Source organism: Manis pentadactyla, chromosome 3, assembly GCF_030020395.1.
Source record: "Manis pentadactyla isolate mManPen7 chromosome 3, mManPen7.hap1, whole genome shotgun sequence".
NCBI lineage: Eukaryota > Metazoa > Chordata > Mammalia > Pholidota > Manidae > Manis > Manis pentadactyla.
Window position 1 is genome coordinate 67,374,258 of NC_080021.1, and position 21,707 is coordinate 67,395,964.

Genomic DNA, 21,707 nt, shown 5'->3' on the forward strand with positions numbered 1-21,707 from the left:
GTAATGGCCCCATGGTACAGATATGTTAAACATGTTAAACCACAACCAGTTTAATTATTATATAGTACTTTAAATAAACATTGATCCTTAAACAATGAATTTAATAAAGATTGGACAACAAACTTGCTCTTATTCTCTCTTTTGTTCATTTGACTGGTTTTCCTGAAGCTTCAATGATTGTGTGGCATGTCATTACATCTCTCATAGTTTCTTATTTCTTAAAATTAGTAGATTGCATTAGGTAATCTCAGAGACTGCTCCTATCTCTTTTAGTTCTATAATTCCATAATTTTTATAGTAATATATCATGTGTGACTCTCAGGCTTGCATCTTGGACTATGCAATTATAAGATATTTGTTAGTGATAACTTGTTCCTCACTTGGAATTAATACATTGACTCTGAGTTAAAACAAGACACTTCTTTGCAGAGCTACTTGTCAGAAATGCTTTCATTTATGGAGAGGTGATATGTGATGCACAGTCCTTTTGCACAGGATAAATGCATTGTACTGCAGCCCTTCTGTATTTTGTACTCCCACAATGGGTTCACATCAGGATGATGAAATTACTTGGTTTTACTTGGATTTAAACACTGGCACCATTTTTATAATCTAGTCTGTTTTCTGGAGAGTGAGTGATAGTCAAATAAGACATTGTTATTCTAAAAAATTCTTTCTTTTTTTTTTTTATCAGCCCAGTAAAAAGGATTAACCATATTGGCATCTTTCTTTTTTTTATCTAGTGGCATTTTGTGATTGACCACTTCTTTTCACTGCTCTTTACATGTGTTGCCTGTTCTGATTTTCTTAGAGCTTTTCTTATTGTATCGTTTCTTTGTATCAGACACCATGGTCTTATGAGAAAAGCAAACCTACCCAGGAGTTAGCTGGGTGTGTGGCTCTGTGTCCAGAACTCAAGAAAACTTTTGTCTTCCTATCATCAGTATATTTTGAGCATCAGCTGATTCTCTCTTTAGATTCCTTTCTCTTGAGCGGACATATCCATAAAGGAGAGATGTTTAGAATCTGTGGCTGTCATAAATGACTATGAAGTATGCTGTTCATAAGAAATGCACTGTAACTTTGAAATAGCCATGGCAGTGACTATTTGGATTTGAAACCTGTCATTGTTAGTGACTAAGCATGCACACACAGAAAAGTCCTTTTATTTGGTCATGGCTTGTAATTTAGTTCTTGAAGAACAAGTGAAGAGTATTTTCATATGACCAGTTGAAGTAGCAATCATCAGCTTTGTAGTGAGTCATCTGGCCTCCCTGGACCTCCATGTAATTGTCTGTGGAATGTGGTAGTGGGTATAGAACAGGGTTTCTCAGCTTCAGTCTGTTGAGATTTGGGTCAGTTAATTCTTATTTGTTGGGGAGGCACTGTCCTGGACACTGCAGGATGTCTAGAAGCGTTCCTGGCCTCTACCCACTAGATGCCAGTAGCACCTATTCAACTGTGACAAACAAAAATGTCTCCCAATGGTAACGAATGTCCCCTGGGGGCAGAATCACCCTTGTGGAGAACTCTTGCTCTAGGATCACCTTTGGTTAGGCGTACTCAAACTACGCAAGAGTATGATCCTAAGAGTTTGTGAAAATAATTATCAAAGTCTTGTGATAAAATTTCTGTGGAGTGACATGAATGAAGAATGGGGTCTTACTGTGTTTTTCTTATTCTTTAGGCAGCTTTCTTGAAAGGTTTAAATATTGCTATGAATTTGTTCCTTGTATTAAACTTTGAGGACTCAGTTATCAAAGTGTGAAAGAGGATACGGGAGAGAAGACTTTGAGCAAACAACACTTTATGTTTATAGGTTAATATATATGGTTGGGATGGGCTATGCTACTAGATGAGTGGTTACCCAAAATAGTCTTTAAAAAATAAGTCCTGGGACATAACAGACATCCCAAAATATTTGCTGAATGGATACAACATGAACAGATGGACAGATAAATCAAGGAGTGCTAACTCATGTGGCTTTAGGAACAGTATTTCATCAGTGACACCTAAAAGTGGGGTGTTCATGAAAGCAAAGGAAGGGGATCACTGGGTGTGAGCACTACAGATCTCCTTTTATTCTTCCATGGGTCCCACTGGGCCCTGCCTGCCTCCATTCTTCCACATTTCCTTACATTTCCCTCCCAGCCCTATATCCTTACTTTCCTTTTTCCTTCTTTTGTATTTGTTGCCTGAACTGATTTTATTAGAGCCTTTCATATTGTATCATTTCTTTGAATCAGGCATCATAATCTCATGAGAAAACAAAACCCACCATGTTTGACTGTGAATCCAAATCTGGACATTCTGAAGGAAGGACTCTATAATCTTTTTGCTCTGGTCATTCAAATCAAGCTAGTGATATAATTCCTGATCTTCTTTGAAAACCATTTCCTTTTGGTTTTCTAGAGTCCTGTGTCTTTCTTGGATAATTTATTATGGAACAGTTAAACTATTGGTCAAAGGAACCTGTGTTGACATCTGTGATTGATGGATTCCATGTTTATATCATCATAGTGATGTTACTGATTTGGCACAGGGAAGTTTTTGCTCTATTTTACAGTTTAAGAAATTGAGGCCCAAATTTATTAAGATAGAAAGCCAAGTGTCTATAAGTGAATAGTTATACAAGTGATAGAATTCTGAAGCCCAGATCCATAGCTCCAAGATGGGTAGAATTGAGGCAGGATAGATAATTTAATACAAAGTATTGAATCTGTAGTACCAGTAAATTGAAACGTCTTTCTTTATGTTTTGTTTAAAAGTCATAATAATAATTATCTAGGGTGAGTATTTCACAGCACCATAGCTTTGATTTAGTGGCAGTATCATCTCTGAAATGGACAAATTACTTAATATCAAGAACTTCCCTATTAGTTTTGTTTTAGTTAATGTTGCTCATGATCTGTTTCTTTTTCTCTTAGACCTTCTCTCACCATGCCCCATAGGAATCTGACAGGAAGCTGCAATGTTAATTGTGGTTGCAAAACACATGAGTATGAGCCAGTCTGTGGATCAGATGGAATTACATACTTTAACCCTTGTCTGGCTGGCTGTGTTAATAGCGGTAATTTTAGCACTGGGGTGAGTATATTTCACAAATTCCTATACTGTTGTTAGTCCAGCATCCTGTGATAAGGATGTATTAAAATTCTTATGCAAATATGTGACTTCAGTCTCCCTTTGTAAGAAACTTCAAATAACTGCAAAATATCTTCTGACAAAAATGCAAAGGAAAGAAAATCATTCAATACTATCATTTTTTTTCCCAGGGATGATTGGAGCATTTGGGTGTAGTGATTTGGTTCCATGTCAACCCTCTTCTACTTTGCATTCTGTGTCAGCTCAGTGAAACTTGATAAGGTTGAGTGCTATGCCTCTCAACTGTTACCTTGACGGGGCTCTTGTGATGGACTTGAAGGTCAAGAAGACCACAGTTGGTGCTGATTGTAGAGAATAGGAGAGCATTTTCCTTGATCAGAGTGCAAAGATGGGTGAAGGCCACTTTTCATAAATAATCAGTTCAGAAAGAGATTTTTTTAACTTTCAGAGTAAAGATATTTCTGTCAGTTCAAGAATAGGCTATTTTGAGAATTCCCTTCCTTGTGAATTATAAATAGGCTGTAATACTGTGGGAGAAGGTTTCATAATCTACTCGGTTCTTTATTGAGCCTGGTTTCATTCTTCACATAAGAACAAATCGTAGGAGGCTGCTTTGATTAAAAGGTTCAGGTCATTTGCTTGTTCTGTGCAGGTGAGAAGAGATTGCACCATTGACTGCATGTTTTGGGGCTGTCCTATTCAATTTCTGTGTTTTAAACTGTGGTGATAAATTGAGAATTCCTATTGCTGGCTCACTGGCATGTAATCGGTGAGCTCACCTGTGATGAAGTTGAAAGCAACAGAGAGACCTGTTCTTCCTGGTGCAAAGTCCTTCCCTGGAGTCAATGGGTTGGTCAGCTGCACAGCTGTCATTTGTGAGAAGAGCCCAGCAGTCCTTGGAGAACAGACAGCTCAGCAGCACCCCAACTTCATATTTGCCCCAATTGCCTTTCTAAGTGGCTGAAGTCACAGTCACAGTGAGTTCAGCTGATGTCCACTCAGCAAAAGCAATGTAACAGTGTTTTCATTTAAAACACCTACTTTAGTCCCTTGAGTTATCTGGTTTCACATGGAACAGCCAGTGGTAGGTTGATTCACTGATATTGGTAATGAAGTCATCACGGTTGCATCACGAGTTCTTGCATTTATTTGACAGATACTTATTTTAGGTCCTACACTGTGTTCCAAGTTATGCTGGGTGCTGTGGTGAGCATAAAAAACCCCAGGCTTGCTTCTTGCTCTTGATGGGCTTCTCTATAGTCAGAGGGCCCAAGAGTTAAGTAGTAATTGAAGCAGCATATGACGATGACCAAAAACGAGCATGTGGAATGTGAATACTATAGAACTGAGTGTTGAAAGCTTCTTATAAAGGTTTAGATTTAAACAATTTTGATGAGCAGACTTTGATGTTGCTAGACACACACTTTGGGCCCTTATGGTTAGCAAGGAGGAAGATATTTTCAATTCAATATTCTGCATATTTTTAAATACTAGAATTATCTTAAAGCATTTAACTTTGTCTTAATATTCCTATGCTGAATTCTGCTTCTGATTGGCAAATAACTGGTCTTTATTATCACTTAGATAAGGAATTACACAGAATGCACCTGTGTCCAAAGCCGGCAAGTGATTACTCCACCTAGAGTGGGACAGCGCAGTCAGCTCCGCGTGGTTATTGTCAAAACATATCTCAACGAGAATGGCTATGCTGTGTCTGGGAAGTGTAAACGGACCTGTAACACCCTCATCCCGTTCTTAATTTTTCTTTTCATAGTCACCTTCATCACAGCATGTGCTCAACCATCAGCCATCATAGTAACACTCAGGTGAGAAAGCATTCAACTTCTAGGATGGGTTATACACTCAGAAACAGCAGAGTGCGTAATCCAGACCGGGGCCGATGTGGTGAAGCAGAGACGAAAGCAAAGTTAGGTTGGGCAGGAAAACACTCAGATGTTAGCCTGGCGAACTGAAGTGAGTTTTCTCATATTGGGAACGAAAGGGAAGGTTGGAACATTTCATACTCTACAACTTTCTTTATTCAGATGGGCGTTATTCCTATACTCTGGTGAAACTTCTTTTGATTGCCTTTGGTGCCTGAGTCTCTGCCCTAAAAGGGTCGACTTCAGGAGCTGAAGCCATCACTGTGTTAGTGACAAGAAGCATGGCCCCAGAGAGGGCAGGAAGTCATCTGGTGAAGTTGCTACATCGTGCATACAGTAAAGAATATGATCTCCGACCTTGTAGACAGTCAACACCTCTAGGATCCATGAAAGTCTTTCCTGGGCCTCCAGTTCAAAATACTGATTTCATTAACTATACTACCTTATAAAACTTTAGAATTGATTCAAGGAAAGGTCAGACCGGGAAATGTAATTATTTGGTTGTTCATGCTGTGTTTTCTTTGCCACATTATCCTGGTGTGGTTTTTTTTGTTTTTTTGTTTTCCTCACAAGACAATATGGAAGCTATCTTAATAGAAGTCCTATTGTTGACACTAGCACATTCAAATCAATGTGCTGGTATTTTCAGTAAAGACCTCAGTGGGCAAAGGAAGGAAGGGGAAAGCATGGTGAAGAAACGGGAACTCACCCACAGCAGCTGCAGGGGCACAGGGGATGCAGTGCAATGGAGTGAGGAAGGGGCGTCAGCTCTTAATCTTTCTTGTATCTCTTCCCTGACCCCTTAGCACCACACAGTGCTGCACACCTGGTGGGAAGCACCTGCTGAGGCTCCATTCTTTGTAGAAATTGGACTGCTTGCATGAACGTTCTAGCATCCCTTCTATGGGATGCTGAGTTAGATGTTCCCCTGACAGTTCATTCCTTGACAGTAAGATAACGGTGCATGAAAGGCCCACTGGTTTATTTATCAACTCCTCCATCAGCAGATGCTTAGGGAATAACTAACAACTTTAGGGAGTAACAACTATGTGTGCAGCCTTGGGCAAAATGCTCTGGGAAAATAAACCCTTTTGGGAAAGGCAAGTGCAGTGTGCATGAAAATTTTATGTTATATACCTAGAGTCCTATGTGTATGGGATAGAAAGAATAAGGCACTTCATCACTAAAACAATGTGAATTGTTAATAATCTAGTTCTGTAATTCTAATTCTTTGAGCTCTAATTCTATGACAGATGTTAAATGACCCAGGAAGAGCTGCCTGTTTTATGGCAATCAAACATGGCAAATCACCAGTTGCCTTCTAACCCAAAAGTTTAGAAAATGAGACCCTTTATCTTTGCTAATGACAAAATCAGTAGGCTCCAGTCTTTCTGTCATGTGAGAATTACTTAGACTATAAATTTTAGGAAAAGAAGAAAAAATGAAGCTGGGAGGAATTCATTCTTTCTCTTACTTTTGACCTATCCTATACATTTTGTGACTCTACTTTCTTTAAGAAACCTTTTTCTCTATACTTTTCCTTGAGATATTACAGAAGGAACCTTCAGTATATACACTTAGTATTCTGGAAAGTGCAGGCAAACAGAAAAAGAATGCTGTAGTTAGGATAAAATGCTATATATATTTTTTAACAACTGATTTTGGAAGCTCAGTTTAGAGCTGTCTCTGTTGCATCAGCCCTGAACCTTGGGCTTCCCCAGCGGTATTCACAAGGAAACCATCGGAGTTTCTTTGGCGTCTTGGCTGGGGAGAACTTTATTGCCTGACCTAGCCATCAGCAGTCTTATTTAGCTATTGTTCATAATTTCTAGAGTGAACCCAGCTCTGCAGTAAGCACTCTTGATTTGACATTCATTTTCTGGATTTCAGCAGGCCAGTATTTTAAAACACTTCTTTCTGTCATTTCACTGTAGGTCTGTGGAAGATGAGGAGAGACCTTTCGCACTGGGAATGCAGTTTGTTTTGCTGCGAACACTTGGTACGTTCCTGAATTTCCAAGTGTGCCTCTTAGCTCCTCCTTACACATGGTAAAACCTCACTGTCCTTTCAAAATGGTGACTCACGTGTCACCATGAGTAGCAGCTAGGATTTTACAACTTCCTTCTTTTCTGATTGGAACTAAAAGCTAACCAGTTCTATTTCTTTATTTGATGAAACAAAACAAACCTGACTTTAGATCAGTTTCTTTTCCACTGTGAACATGAACTTGAGTTTAATTCCCCAGAAAGTTTTATACAGTAGAAAATATTGAACTAAGCAATTGTGATTGGCCTTATGATACTGGTGTTTTCCTCCCTATATGCTTTCTTATCATGAAGGTAGTGGAGCACAGTGCTCATTTTATTGGTGAAAATTTCAATTCCTTACTGCTTTCCACAATTATGTTATTAGACAGGACAAAGAGTATGTCTATCAAGTTCTCTGAAGAGAAGAAATAAAAAAGTTCTTAAAAGAAAAAAGAAAGATCCCCAAGTGGACATCTAGGGTCTATCCTTTACTTATTGACAAGAGAAGCTCGATAGTACTAGACAGTGTGTGCTAAGCCACAGGTTGTTGCGGCATGAAGAGTATCATTTTAATTTGTACAGACACCTTGTCACCCTGTGATGTTTGGGGCAATGCCCAGGAAATAGTAGGTAAAGTGGCTTATTCCCTTTGATCAATTGCAGTGTATTTTTCATTGACTTTCTTATCATTAAGCATATTTTTTTCTTTCTTAAGCAGCAATCAGTCATTTCCTTAAGCTGTTATCTCACCCAGTAATAGTATCATTGTCCACAGGGTAGAAAAATTAGCTTTTTTATTCTAATTTTTTATTTCCATTTTGAAGGTAAAACACTTTAAATGGGTATCATCTGACCCTTTGAAACATGAGTCCTCCTGAGGTTCTCAGTTTGTCCTGTGTGGTGGTTGGTGGCCCAGTCCCAGACTGAGCACTTTCCAGCGAGGTTCAAAGGCTTGTGTTTGCACTGGTTGGGCGCCTTGATTTTTGGTACCAATAAGACTTGGAAGGTACCACTTTTCAAAGCATCCTGGTTAAAAGAAATTCTGGCATACTTTTTTTTTGCCTTATACTTCTCATTGAAAATGGAAAAGTTGTTTTCAAAGAAGGGTTAGATGAATAGGAAAAGAAAACAATAGTTCTTCCTTTTTGCTGTCCTGTCTCTGCTGTCATGGAACTGGGATGATCTGATACAGATGCAGAGGTAAAGGTAAGCCAGCAGATCGATGCTGCAGTTTAAGGAATAAGGAGGGAAAACATCGTAGGCATTTACTGCTTAATTCAACCTTAAGTTCTGTTGATTATGAAAAAATATAGTCAGGCCAATGAGCCCATTTCCATTTCCCCAGTGGCAAAGCAAAAGGAATTTTAAGTATTTTAATAGTTAATTTTTAATTGAGTGAATGAATCTTTTAAATGAATACAACATATTTACAAATGTGTCACTCACAGCCTCCTGGGCTGTTAGCCTACCTGTCGTCTTTCCTTCTTTCTTCCATCCCTCTCTCCCTTCTCTCTTATTACCTTCCACCCCCATTCCTTCTCTCCCATCACTTTCTTATATAAACTCTTATTGAGGATCCATAGCTGTCCTGGTAGGGCCTTGGGATACAAAGAATAAAAGGCCTGGCACCTGCCATCAAGGAGCTTATGGCTGACAGATTTGCAAACAGTTAAAATACTGTGTGATAGTTGATAAAATGCAGGTATGTGCAAAATGCAATGGGGATATAGTGGCATGCCAGTGAGTCAGGAATTTAAAGGATAAATTTAAATTTACTTGCAAGCTGACTGAGTTAGGGATGAGGACACATTTCAGCAAAGGAGGTAACATGTGGGAATGGAAGTCTACTTGGGTGGATTGTCTTTCTTTTGTAAAGAAAAGTCTATGTGATAACCCAAATAATGAAACTACTACTCATCACAGATGCTCTATAAGCTTCAAAGATGAATTTTATGCCTTAATTATTTCCATGTCCCAAGTGCCTTTATCACATGCGATTTGATATAGTTTCTGACTTACAGGGGACCATGCTTTCCTCATCCTCTCCCTGTGTCCCAGGACCAGAAACCAACCCACAAGAACCAAGTGTGCTGTATTTTAGTGGGTCCTAAAGGGTTCCCGAGAGCCTCTTGGAGTATTTAACAAAATCTGATTTTTATAAGTTTAAAAGGATTCCTTAATTGCATGTTTAGCAATAGACATTTTTATGACCCTAAAAATTGTTAACATGTTCCGACCAAGTTGCAAATGGGAATGTTTAAATTTTTTACAATTTAGTGAATATTTTTATAATAAGTATATAACAATAAGATGTGTCTTATATTTAAAAAAACAAAGTAACATAAGAAAACCTCTCTCACTGGTTTTAGAGCCAAAAGGATCTTGTCAATTTACAGATCTGTTTTCTCTTATAAGATGTTTTCCAAACAGTTTTCTTTTTCTTTTCTCTGCACCGCTAGCCTACATTCCTACTCCCATCTACTTCGGAGCGGTCATCGACACCACGTGCATGCTCTGGCAGCAGGAGTGTGGGGTGCAAGGCTCCTGCTGGGAGTACAATGTGACATCACTTCGTTTTGTCTATTTTGGTTTGGCGGCTGGCCTCAAATTTGTTGGCTTTATTTTTATTTTTCTGGCTTGGTATTCCATTAAATACAAGGAAGACGAACTGCAGAGGCAGAGGTGGAGAGAATTCCCTCTGAGCACCGTGAGCGAGATGGTGGGTCAAACCAGCAATGCCGATAGGTACACCCGGACTCGGTCCTGCCCAGCTTTCAGCAGCCACGGAGAGTTCCAGGAAGAGGTGGGCCTGCAAAAAGGGATCCACTACACAGCACAGACCTATCCGGGGCCCTTCCCAGAAGCAATAAGTTCCTCCCTGGACCCAGGGCTGGAAGAAAGCTCTGCTGCCGTATAGCCTTCCTCGTGAAGCTTGTAAACGGGAGACTTTAGTTTTGTTGGTTGAGTTGAATATGGCGATGAGAAACACCCGTGCCTTCTTTTCTTTCTTTTTTTAACCTCGAAAGATACAGTCCTCAAACCAACAAAACTCAGTATACACAGCCACTTTTGGTGGAGGGCTGGATACCTCAACAAGACTGAGCGCCTTCCCCCACCCCGCTTCTCTCCAAGAAGGAATTGTTTAGATAGATTTGTTACCATTTCCGCAGTGTTAATTTAATGCTCGTGCTCCAGTCTGGTACAAGGCTGAGGTACGTGGTTAACAAAATCATGGGAGTTGAAATGGCGGTATGTATCATTAGCATACACTTCAAATGAAGGTGAGCTTGACCATGACTTTACATTTACAGTTTTTAAGATGTGAACACCTACTGTGAGTTCAGCTACAAAGCACAAATAAATTCGCCTCAACTATGCAATTTGATTGGGCAAATTTAAGTGCAGCATGTTACTTTTGCTTTCAGAGACTAAAGCAGATGTTTTTGAAAAGAGGAATCTAAACTTTCCCTAACGTACTGTTAATAGCATTTTAAGCCATAGCGGACTTGTAAGTCAGGTCGAATTTTTCAAATGCTTCAGAGGAACCATATGACTAATGTGTTAAAAAGGACAGCTACTTCATTTCAAAAGACACATTCTCTTTTAGTCTGTCAGCCCCATCATAAGATAGTTAAAGAGGCTGCTGAATCCTAAATCTGATAGCTTGAATATAAACTCTAGTATTCTTTCCGAAGGGGCTTTAAAGCTAGAGTGCTGAACAGTATGGCTAGAATTGTAATTTGAGATGCATAATAAGAAAGAAACGATGGCTTTCTCATCCAAAGAAAATTGCTGTAGAAATTCTTGTAGCTTTTAAGGGCCCACACAAGGGTAATTAAGAATTGTAAACTTGATACTCAACATAGTTGGGAAAAAGATTCCACAGAAGACTGAGACCCACCTGATCAGCTGTGCTTACATATATCTGGAAGCACTAGCAAATCTGTATGTTATCTTTTTTATGTACAGAAAACTGCTGTGGTTGCTCTGGAAATTGAGTAATTAAATCCTAAGTAGTTATTGAAGATTATTTAAAATAAACTGGTTTGTTACACTGAATCCTACTTTAGAATTAGAGTTAGAATCATTTTACACCTCTCTTTAATTCCTTCCCACTGTAACTTCCTTGAAGCGATTTTTCTGTTCCTAAATGTACTTTGGGTTCACTATCCATCATCCTTTTCAGTACCTCCCAGCACATCACTTTGATTTAGGTGCCATCCGGAATGCTTTCTCTGTGGCCCTCAGGGTAGATGCTCCTGACAGCCCTACAGACTGACTGATAGCAGCTTAACTTGTGGGATGTGGCTGCTCAGAAAAAGAATCATGACAAATCAGATTCAGGAGGTAAAGAGGAGTATTCAAATACCAGTGTAATTGTGAACTGAGTCTGCTGAGGAGCCTATCTTATATAGGGCTAATTTGGGAGGTGGTTCCCTTGGCTGGTTTACACTCTTCCACGGAGGGGATGTGATTGACAGAACCCGCTGACAGATGGATTGACAAGGCTTCTTGTTCTCCATCCTTGGTGGCACTGGTGGAGTGTGTGGATGTTCTTGGGTACAATGTTGTTTCCCCCTCTACTAGGAATGGCATTGGTCAAATGGTTCTCTTGGTTGGGTACAGTTGGTGCAGAGGGTTATCACTATTAGACTCAATAATGTCTGCATTGGGTAGAGCCAGTGGTCTCAGGTGACAAGGACTTCCCTTTGCGAAGTCTTGTTTGGCTAAGTCATAATACTAAACACTGCTGCCTATAATAACCCTGTCAAACTTTGGTCAATGTGGTATGTATTGAAGGTCTTCAGAGAATATTGCTGATTAACTTAATATCCCCAATGGAGCCCTGAGGTTCCCTTTACTCCTCTATGGGACATCTTTAATCTTTTAGGAGAGAAAGTTTCCTTTTTTGTTGGAGCTTTGGGGAGAGGTTGTGTTTTCTTAATTTTCCTCTGATAATTAAGAAACTGCCTTGAGATAATTTTGGTGGGATTGGCACTTTTTTTTTGGTAGCTAATATTGTGTGTTTCAACACTCAGAATTTCTCTCTTCCGAGTGGTACATTTTGAAAAGGATTCCAGGACAGACATGACGACCTTAGCAAGTATAGTTGGAAAGCTCTCCTTTCGCCGTCCTGACATCACCTACTTCAGCACCAGTTGTACGTCAGGCACCATTTTACCCAATTACCATCTGCCACTCTATGAAATCCTTTGGGTTGATTATGTTGGAATTCAATGAATTGGTCTGAATTGTGCTCCACAATATGAATATCTTACTTCTTCAAGTATCTGATACTTATAAATAGCAAGTGTATCATTAGTGTGTTGTTGGAGAATGTAGACTAAGTAGTAAAAATCACGGGGACTGAAGTTTTGGAGTATGTATCAATCAAGAGTTGTCCCCAAATGCTTTGAGCTCTGGTAGCATCATTGGCATATTACGTAGTCAACCATTTTATAGATGACACCATTTAATGTATATATGAGATTCTTATATACTTGTTCATAATTAGTCATGCTACTTATAGTCACAGCTCTTATTATAAGTCTCATTGCCATTCTCCATAAGCTTAAGCTTCTAATTACTTGTTTTGGGGAAAGGTCATCTTTTTCTTGTATAAACTCTGTAGTTGAATGTATTCCTTGGCTTATATATTCAAATATACTATCCTTGAGTCTAGTCTATTAATTTAGAAACTCTCAGGGGGTGGGGTGGGTAGGTGAAGCACATTGTTTCAGTTATCTTCATTAGCATGCAATCTTTACTTTTGTAGGTGAATTTAATTCTTGAAAAGAGCCAAACATCATCTGGAACTAAGGTGGGTGAAGAAAGGCTCAGAAAAGAAGCAAATTGACATTCGTTGAGTGTTGATTATTTGCAGAGCATTTTGTCAAGCACTTAACATACACTATTCATTTTAATTCCCTTAATAAGTTTGTAAGATAACTATTCTTTTTAAAAAAATCATGAAAACAGGTTCAGAGAGGTAAAGTGACTTGTTTAGGAGTGTCCAGCATGGCTGAGTCAGGGCCTAGACACAGACTTCTCTGTCCCATTGCTCACTTCTTACCCTACATGGTGTGTACAGTAGTATTGGTTAACAAAGGCAAGTTGTGACTATAATATAGTAAGACAAAACATTCTTTAATGTGTTACTGTTTCTGAAGAGTAGAGAAGTTATTTCTTTGTGTAAAATAGAGAAAAAATCTGTTAAGAACATCAAAATTTTATGTTTAGATTTTCAAGGTAAATTTACATTTATTTAGCAAAGAGTTACATTAAAATTGTTTTTCATAACATACCTCAAGTATTTATTTACAGTTCACATTTAAAATAGAACAAACCCAAATTCCCTGTTAACATTGAGTCTCAGCATTTTTAAAATGAAATATTATGAAGAAAGGTGGCTCAGTTTTATTAAATCTGAGCTCTAGGGATTTTAGGTATATGCTTTCTCTTCTTTCCCTCCTTCCGAATGTTAACATTTCCATTAGTTTTCTGGTGAATATGGGTTTTAAGTTTCCTAATAAAAGTTTTGAATGAACATATACCAACTGTTACATGTTAAATCAATGTATACAAAATGTTGTATGTTATATACCAAACCACTGACCCAGTTGTTACCTTTAGTAGCTGCAGCAACAAGCTGGAGTGCACAGTGGGAAAAGTTAGCCATGAGGGGAGGGAATTACCTGGGGAAGGAAATGGCAGTCACATATTTTCACCAACCACCAAGAAAATTCTTCCTCAGTCTGCGATTCCAGAGTTCATTCTTTGGTGAACTTGGAGCCAGAAAGTTTCTTTTTGGAACCTTTTTTGTATCAACCATAGGTACACCAAAGAGAAGCTTCAGAGTTTGAATGGACCTGAAGAATTACTGAAAGTCCTCTAGTGTGCCCAGGAGCCCAGGGTGGTAGCCAATTATACTTTGCAATTTTTGTGTGAACTTAAAACATCCTAAATGACACAGATGTGAATGCAACTATTGACGTATAGGTGCATACTGGGTATTCTAAGTAGCAGATAGATATCCAAATACTGTATAATCCCACAATTGCCTAGACTGCAGGTCTGCTAATTCTCTGTTATACAGACCAGTAGGTAGCCTTTACTTGTATTTGCATTTCCTCTGTCTTAGTATGCAAGGAGTGCCACAGCTGGCGGGCAGAGTTAGTGGCAGTTTATCTTTCCTGCCTTATTTTCCTTATCTTCTAGGATGCTGCTGGCTGTATCTGTCCCAGACTTCTTGATTCACTGGAATCAGATCTGTGTATGTTTAAAGAGGTTATTTTAAGCACTTCATTTTTATTCAGCCCAGGAAGGGTCAAATATGAGGAAAACCCTCCCTGGGTATTTGCTTTTGCAACATAAAAAAAGAAAATGCCTCGGTGCTAAAAGTATTTGATGATGCATGCTCACTACACAGATGCACTGAATTCACAGTTATTCTGATAAGGCACTGCACATGCTTTGCTCTTGGCAATATGAAGAACTTCCCAGAAAATAAGCACTCATTACTCTCATTACTACAGTTAATCCACGAATTTTACGCTGCAAATAAATGAAGAGTGTAAGGGGGAATACTTTTCTCTATGGAAAACTCAGCACTTTTGATATTTATTTTAGCAAGAATGATCAGATGCTAAAAATAACTTCAGAGATAGGGGGAAAATATTTCAAATAATCTTTTCTTATTTCTTCTCCAAAAAACTTTCACCCATGTAAGGTGTTTTTAATACTAGAATTTTGAAGGTGTCTTTTTCTGATATTCTAGTAATACATGTTAAAATTGATGGAGAAGATATTATTATAAACTAAAGTAATTGCAGGGACATGTTAAACCAAAAGGGTGAACAAAAGTTGTTTGAAGTGTGTATCTACGGATGGAAAATATGAATAATCGGTAAGACTTTATAGTGGGCATTTTTCTTGAAATACATACCTCTACCCAAAACCCCAAATGTTAATGTTTATTTAGAAGCATGAAACAGACAGTTCAGCCCCTAACTCTTTAGTTAAAGGAGCTGTAATTCTGTGTCAAATAAACTGGCATTAGGATCCTAGTGGAGTGGGTGTTCAGTGTGTGTGTGTGTGTGTGTGTGTGTAGAGGTGCTTGTGATGAAAGGCTGTTTTGAGTTGTTGCCTAAAGAAGTTTGATTTTTGTGATTTTTAAAATGAGTTATTTATTTGGAAACCTCTTAGGGTAATTTAAAAGATGTATAATTTCCTTGTGTTTAATGAAATCTATTGTTAATATACTAATAAACCTTGTTTTAAAACATCTTGAATACTCGATCATTGAAAATCGAGAAAAAGAAAAAAAAAGAATAAAGTATGTTGGACTGAAATTAGTTTGTCTTGGAGGTCTCTTCTGACAGAAGCAGAGTTTTCTAAGTACGCTGCCATCTAAAACAGGGTGAGAGGCTGAAGAAAAAGTAAGGAGCCTTAGAGATAACAGCACGACTCATGGACTGAAGGAAAAAGTAGTTGTTTTTAGAACCCCACCTTGAGCACTCTATGGGTGGAAAGCAGGGCCATTGATTTCCATTTATCACTCTGTCACCCCCCTGTTCAGCTAAACTAAAGGGTCACAGTGGCCCAATATGCACAAGGCACTAGGGGCAGTAGTGTGTGTGTGTGTCTGTGCTGACTTGTGGGTGAACACTTACTCTTCCCAGTGCATTCATCAGGGAGCCATTTACACAAAAAGCGAATAGTTCCCACTGCCCATATCTACCATCTTCTCATCAGTTATGTGTGCAATGCGGGCAAAAGGATTTCCCTTGACTCTTTTAACTATCCCACACTTTCAAGGGAGAGACAGAGCCATTCTGGACATTGGGCTCTTTGAAATAGACACGAGAAAAGTTCCTGTGTAAGAAATGAGAGAAGAAGGGTTATGCATGTGGCCACTCATCTTCCTTGCTTGAGCTCCAGACTTGGTACAACCTCAGTGTTTTAAAAGCTGTTAAAAAGCATCCAGTTCCTTCCTTCTTTTTAAAATTGCCAGCTGGGCAAAGATGACCTCGGCAGCTTTGGTGTTTAAGAGCCAAAAACATTTTTAATTGCATAAAGGCATTGGAAAGCAAGGAAGGAGATCGATGTTTGGCGCTCGCTTTTGAATTTAAACGTCAAAGTTTGAGGCAGTTCCAACTCATAATACCGTTATCAATCAGTAGAATGCTAAAACCGTTCTTTGGGCTTCTGGTTAAGATCATAAGCACTGAAGAAGGGAGCCTGCCATGGATCAAGCTGTTCTTGATGCATTATTGTCAGAGTGGGAGTGGCTGCTTTAGAGATCTATGCAAGAGGTAGCTGGCCCGGTCCCAGGGCTCCGGCACGGATGGCTTTAGTTGCACTAGAGTGACATCTAGTGGACATTATGGAAAACACATGCTTTACTAATCTTGGTCCCTGGACTTAAGTTGTGTGGGGCTCTTTAGTGACCCGATTCGTATTTCTTATCAGCTCTAAAGCAATATCGGAACAATAAGCAGTTAAGAATTTTTTTTTTAGAAGGTCAGCATGTTTAGGTACATTTGGCAGGCGGTGGGAGTATTAACTATTCATTCCCTCTCTCTTAACCAAAAAACACTGCAGATGCTGGTGATCATAGGATTTTTATTTTTCTCTTTTAAAGAAGGCTGGGAGGAGCCTCAGACCATTATCTAGTTCGGGTATGGCCACTGGGTTTTTGTCTTGCATGCCAATTCCAGTTCAGCCGTGTTGATGGTAGCTGGCTTATTGAGTAGGATGTCACAGGCACCTGTGCTTGGTGTAATGGAAAGTGCCCTGGTTCATTAGCTGTGTGTGGGCAGAGAGAGCGCAGGTACTATTTATTTGCCACCCTTGATTCAAACGTCTTGTTTTACAGTCGGGAAAGCTGCGTTAGAGAGGGTATGTGACTTTTCTGAGCTCATGGAGATAGTACAAATTCATTTCATGTCCATTGCTCCTGCCACTACTTTTTGCCAAATGGGACCCCACTATGGCCTCTCTGCTCCCTAATCTTGGGCAGGGGGCAGTGTGTGCACGTGTGTATGCATGTGTGTGTAAGTGGAGAAATGGGGAGGGGTGACTCTAAGTGCTGTTGAATCTCTTCTTCCTGTAAATATGTGGAGAACGGACAGAAGTTCTCTCTCCCCTTCTGGGCAAGCAGCCTCCTCACAGGTCAAATGAGGCCAGTCAGCCAGCCAGTCTCAAAGGGCCCCTTAACATCTGAAATAGTCTCTCTTGTGCCCTTCGCACACAGTAGGAACTCCATAGTTACTGAGCTAAAAAGGCATTTTCTCCAGGATAGCAGCATTTGGTCTACTCACGTTTTGTAGGAAAGGAACACAGAGGAAGGCACAGTGATATCCCTTTGGACACTATGACCTTGGACTCTACTTTGATGAAACCTAAGTGTTATGGACTGAATGGTGCCCCTCAAAATTCATGTATTAAAGCCCTAATTCTCAGTGTGACTATATCTGGAGAACCTGCTTTTAAAGAGAATTTTAAGGTTAAATGAGGTCATAAGGGAGGGCCCTAATCTGACATGGCTGGTGCCCTTAGAAGAAGATATGTCAGGGACTCACATGCACAGACACAGAGGCCACAGAGAAGGTGGCCGTCTGCAAACCAAGGAGAGAGACCTCAGGAGAAATCAAACCTGGTGGCACCTTGGTCTTGGGCTTCCAGTCTCCAGAACTGGGAGAAAATTTTTGTTTAACCACCTAGGTTTTTGTTATGGCAGCTTAAGGAAACTAATACAGATGCTTCCCTCACTTATTTGGATTGAATTGGCAGATCTCAAAGTTTTCTGCTTTATTTCTTCTTTATTAACAAACTTCTGATTTCTGGACATTTCATAGATTTTTAGCCCCTCTACCTGAAGGGAAGAAAGCTTCTCAGGAGATCTGGAGCAGAGGAAGTGTATGAAATTTGTCAATCAGAAAACGAGGTCTTGAGGTTGGTTAGATCTTGACTAAAGCACATATAGTCCCCAAGAACCCAAACTGGCTTTGGTGGATCTATCCTATTGCTATTGAAAAACTCCATTTGTGCTACCTAGGACCAGCTACATAATTTGTGGGTCCAGAGAAAAATGAAAATGCTGGGTCCCTTGACAAAAAATGATTAAGAGATTTCAAGATGGTAACAGTAGAGAATTAAACGACTCCCTGGCTTTATGCAACTCCCAGCTTGCACGCCCAGGAAGCTGCTCAGGTGCTGTCTTTGCCATGTCCTCCCTGACAGCAATGAGGCAAAGCCATGCTGAAATCATAATCTGGAATGTTCTATAACACACTGACTTTGGGTCAGTTTTACAAACATGGCTAATACTTAATCATGTAAATTGAGACCAGGACTCAATTTTACTTACAAGGAATGGGTACACTACAAAAAGTTGGTTAAGTTCATTTTTCTGAAACAGGTAAAGTTTAAACACTTTTTATTTCAAGAAATATTGCTTCTAGACTTTCCTGAAGCCAGAGTTGTTCTATAAAAGTATTACAGAATATTACACAAGATTATAAAAACACAATATGCTTCCTAATAACTTGAAACTTTTTACAAAGTACATCATCATTCATGACCATAAATATGTTTCTTCTGTCATTCAGCTGGTGACACACACATCTGATAAAGGGCTACTTATTTTTAACATATATACAGTCTATGATAAAGACATAAAGTTATCAAAGATTAAACTATAACATATTAAATTTTCTTTAAGAGTTTACCTTAAACACTTAAAGAAAACATAATTTACCTACATGAGAGTTATCTAAAAATAAAAATGTCACTGGTTAAGCTAAAAAAAAAACAAACCTTCTTGGGAAGTTGACTTGGGTACTGATAATGCTCAATGAGGTAATCATTTTGCTGGTATTTAAAAATTGAATACACAATAAGAATATTTTCAGGAACACAGAATTTCAAAAGCGGTTTTGAACTAGCCTTTAAAAACATCAGAGCTTGGTGAAGGCCTTAAAAATAATCATAGAACACATATGGGGTGCTTAAATTATGAAACATTCACAAGTTTGTTTTATTAAAAAAATACCCTATATAAATTCAAAATGAAACGTATTTTTTTTTTCAACACTTGAGCCTATTAGCCAGGCCAAGACCACAAAACAAAATGAAAAAGAAAAAAAATGTCCTCAGTCTTTTTATCCTGTTGAGAAAATAATAAAAATTTAGCAATCTTATGCATATGAAGAACACTTTGAGGCTAGGCACAGAGAGAGCAGGCCATCTTTGTTTAATTAATTAATTAATTTTTACTGCCAACACTATTAGCCATGCCTTTCTGCTAATCAATTTTAGCAAGTCAATGTAAAACACATGCAATGTTTTCTGGCAAAAGTGTATGCTGAACAATACGTGATTCATACTGTGTGTCATCCTTGGGGGCCTATTTTACTTTGTCACACTGAGAGCAAGCAGTGAGACCATGACAAGTTTGTAAAAAAAAACAAAAGAGAGACTAACCAAATAGACATGGCATTCCAATCTCAAAGTGCAAAATCACTGAACTAAAAAACAATGGCACTGAAAAATTCCAGTGGTTAAAAAGGAATCAAAACCACATTATGTAGGCAGTGGAAAGCATGCTGAACGATTCACTGAGGATGTCAAGTTTTACAGACTCAGAAAGGCACAACTGTAGCCATCTTGATTGGGTAACATTTGTCAATGCACTTTCCTACAGTTTTCAAAAGATAATACTGTTTTAGTAGCCCCTAAAACAAATGAAAAAAACCCCTGTAAATCAACCTCTCTACTTTCGACATACAGTGAATTACAACACAGTCCCTGGGTGCCTACTGCTCACATGTGCACTCACGTCTACATTAACTTCTGCACATAGGTGCCTAGGGTATTTCGGAATGTTGGTTTTCATGATTGCCTTTATTAGTTTACTAATAAAAAGTTAAAAAAAAATACTGTGTTTGGGGGAAGGTAACAATTCCATCTAATCGGAGAAGAGTGGGAAGGGGGTGCTGCCTTCTGGACTTGGTAAGCTCCCCTTCCTGAGATTCTTCTCCACCTTGTTCAATATCCTTTCCATGCTGCTGGAGTTCACAGGCTGCCCCACGGCGGACACACCGATCGTCTGATGACTAGCAGCAACATCAGAATGCACAGGAAGGTAGAGCCGACCTTCAAAAACATCTTCCCTTGGGCCACCGTCCTGGGGAAGTTCTTTCTGATGCTCGCTGAGGGGCTGCAGCCAGGGGCTGGGCTGGAGTGCCAGCTCCGTCATACCATTGCCACTGAAATCAACTTCAAGATGATTTATCTCTTCATGCGCCATCCAATTTTCAGTTTTATGATTTCTCCAGTGTTCAGCATTCAAACGACTAACTTCTGGAATGTCATTATTCCATTCAAGTTTACTTTCTGGACCGAATGTTGGTCGGTTCAAAGGCAGGCCTCGAAGGTCAGCTGGCAATGTCAAATGAGGTGCTCCCCCAAGCATACGACCCCGGTCTTCATCTGGCTCAGCGGAGGCCACCTCCACTGGCACAAACAGCTCAGCAGATACAGCCAGGAGCCCATCACCTGGAGCAGCTGTGGTCTTATTTCTTGTACTTTGCTCATGGTGACTGTTCAGCAGTGCAAAAACTCTATCTACATCCTTCAAGTAATTAGTCCAGTCAACCAGACTAAGTCTATAGTTCTGTCTGTACTCATAGATGCTTTCATTCACTCTGTATAAATCCTCCAGGCCTTGCCAGTTGACATCTGCAGTGAGACTTGGCAAATTAGCCTTCCCATCCTTCCCATAACTGTCCTCTGTGAAAAGAGAAACGAAGGTGGATCATTAGTGGAGAAAATATTTCCTACTTATTGGATGAACAACTTGCATTGTTTTTTACAGAGAACATCAATTTGAAATGTAACGGTAAGTAGTATTTTCCTCTAGTAATTTGCTATCAAGGAGTGGCCTTAGGTTACAAAAGTGATGGGACAATAACCAAAAATTGGACAGAGGATCAAATGAGTGAAAACTTCTATGACAAGGCATGGTTTATGCTGGAAATGAACTGTACTAGCAGTCAGGGGGCTTATGGCTTATGTGTTACTCCTGGTTCTATTCAAGTCAGCAGGAGAAGCATGTGAGTGAATCTCACTGAGTGTTATGTTAGTCCCTCACCTGTGAAATGTGGGAATAATTGTGTGATAAAACCTTTACTATTTGTAGGGTTGCTTGGTGAATGATGGATTTGAAAGTATTTTAATGTACTAGGCAACACTTGGTAAGATATTTTTATTTTACGACTCTCTGGTACTCAGTATAAAAATAAACTTGAATGCAATTAAACTCTTCAAAACAAATGCTTGGATCTATTTCTTTGTTTCTTCTTCCCCCTAAAGTTTCTATGTCCTACATAAATCAATCATTGAGTGTTCTTCACAGTATGCAAAGAATGGAACCATCTTTCTCTTTCTCAGATCTTTCTACATCACCAAGATGACCACAGTCCTGCAGAACACAGTATCTTTTCTCTAGTTGTGCACAAGTGCCATTTAGAAAAAGGTGGCCTAGGTTAATATAATGAACTATCCACAAGTAATACAGGCCAGCAGGAAGAATAAGTAAATCTATACAAAACCCACACTTCTAGAACTAGATGATAGAAAATCACATAATCTTCAAATCACCTGTAACTAAAAAAAGTTAGTACCAAGT

General features: G+C 39.1%; 2 protein-coding genes across 19 annotated transcripts in view; one reads left to right on the forward strand and one right to left on the reverse strand.

Annotated features, from left to right (window-relative positions):
- The window catches only part of SLCO5A1 (solute carrier organic anion transporter family member 5A1), a 167,660-nt gene extending 152,281 nt beyond the window's left edge, over positions 1 to 15,379 (forward strand). For 6 of the 8 annotated variants that reach the window (XM_036886276.2, XM_057497996.1, XM_057497998.1 and 3 more), the window contains 4 exons: positions 2,928 to 3,087; positions 4,690 to 4,931; positions 6,923 to 6,987; positions 9,475 to 14,198. In XM_036886276.2, coding sequence (XP_036742171.2) covers positions 2,928 to 3,087; positions 4,690 to 4,931; positions 6,923 to 6,987; positions 9,475 to 9,932 — 925 coding nt within the window. In that variant the 3' untranslated portion in view covers positions 9,933 to 14,198. Of the gene's footprint in view, positions 1 to 2,927; positions 3,088 to 4,689; positions 4,932 to 6,922; positions 6,988 to 9,474; positions 14,199 to 14,233 lie in introns of those variants that run through there. The other 2 variants (XR_005024923.2, XR_005024922.2) reach the window with 2 other exon arrangements.
- Positions 15,380 to 18,423: 3,044 nt separating this feature from the next.
- SULF1 (sulfatase 1) overlaps positions 18,424 to 21,707 on the reverse strand; it is a 165,649-nt gene continuing 162,365 nt past the window's right edge. For 9 of the 11 annotated variants that reach the window (XM_057498002.1, XM_057498004.1, XM_057497999.1 and 6 more), the window contains one exon: positions 20,634 to 20,809. In XM_057498002.1, the coding sequence (XP_057353985.1) occupies positions 20,779 to 20,809 (31 nt within the window). In that variant the 3' untranslated portion in view covers positions 20,634 to 20,778. Of the gene's footprint in view, positions 20,810 to 21,707 lie in introns of all 11 variants that reach the window. The other 2 variants (XM_057498006.1, XM_036886241.2) reach the window with 2 other exon arrangements.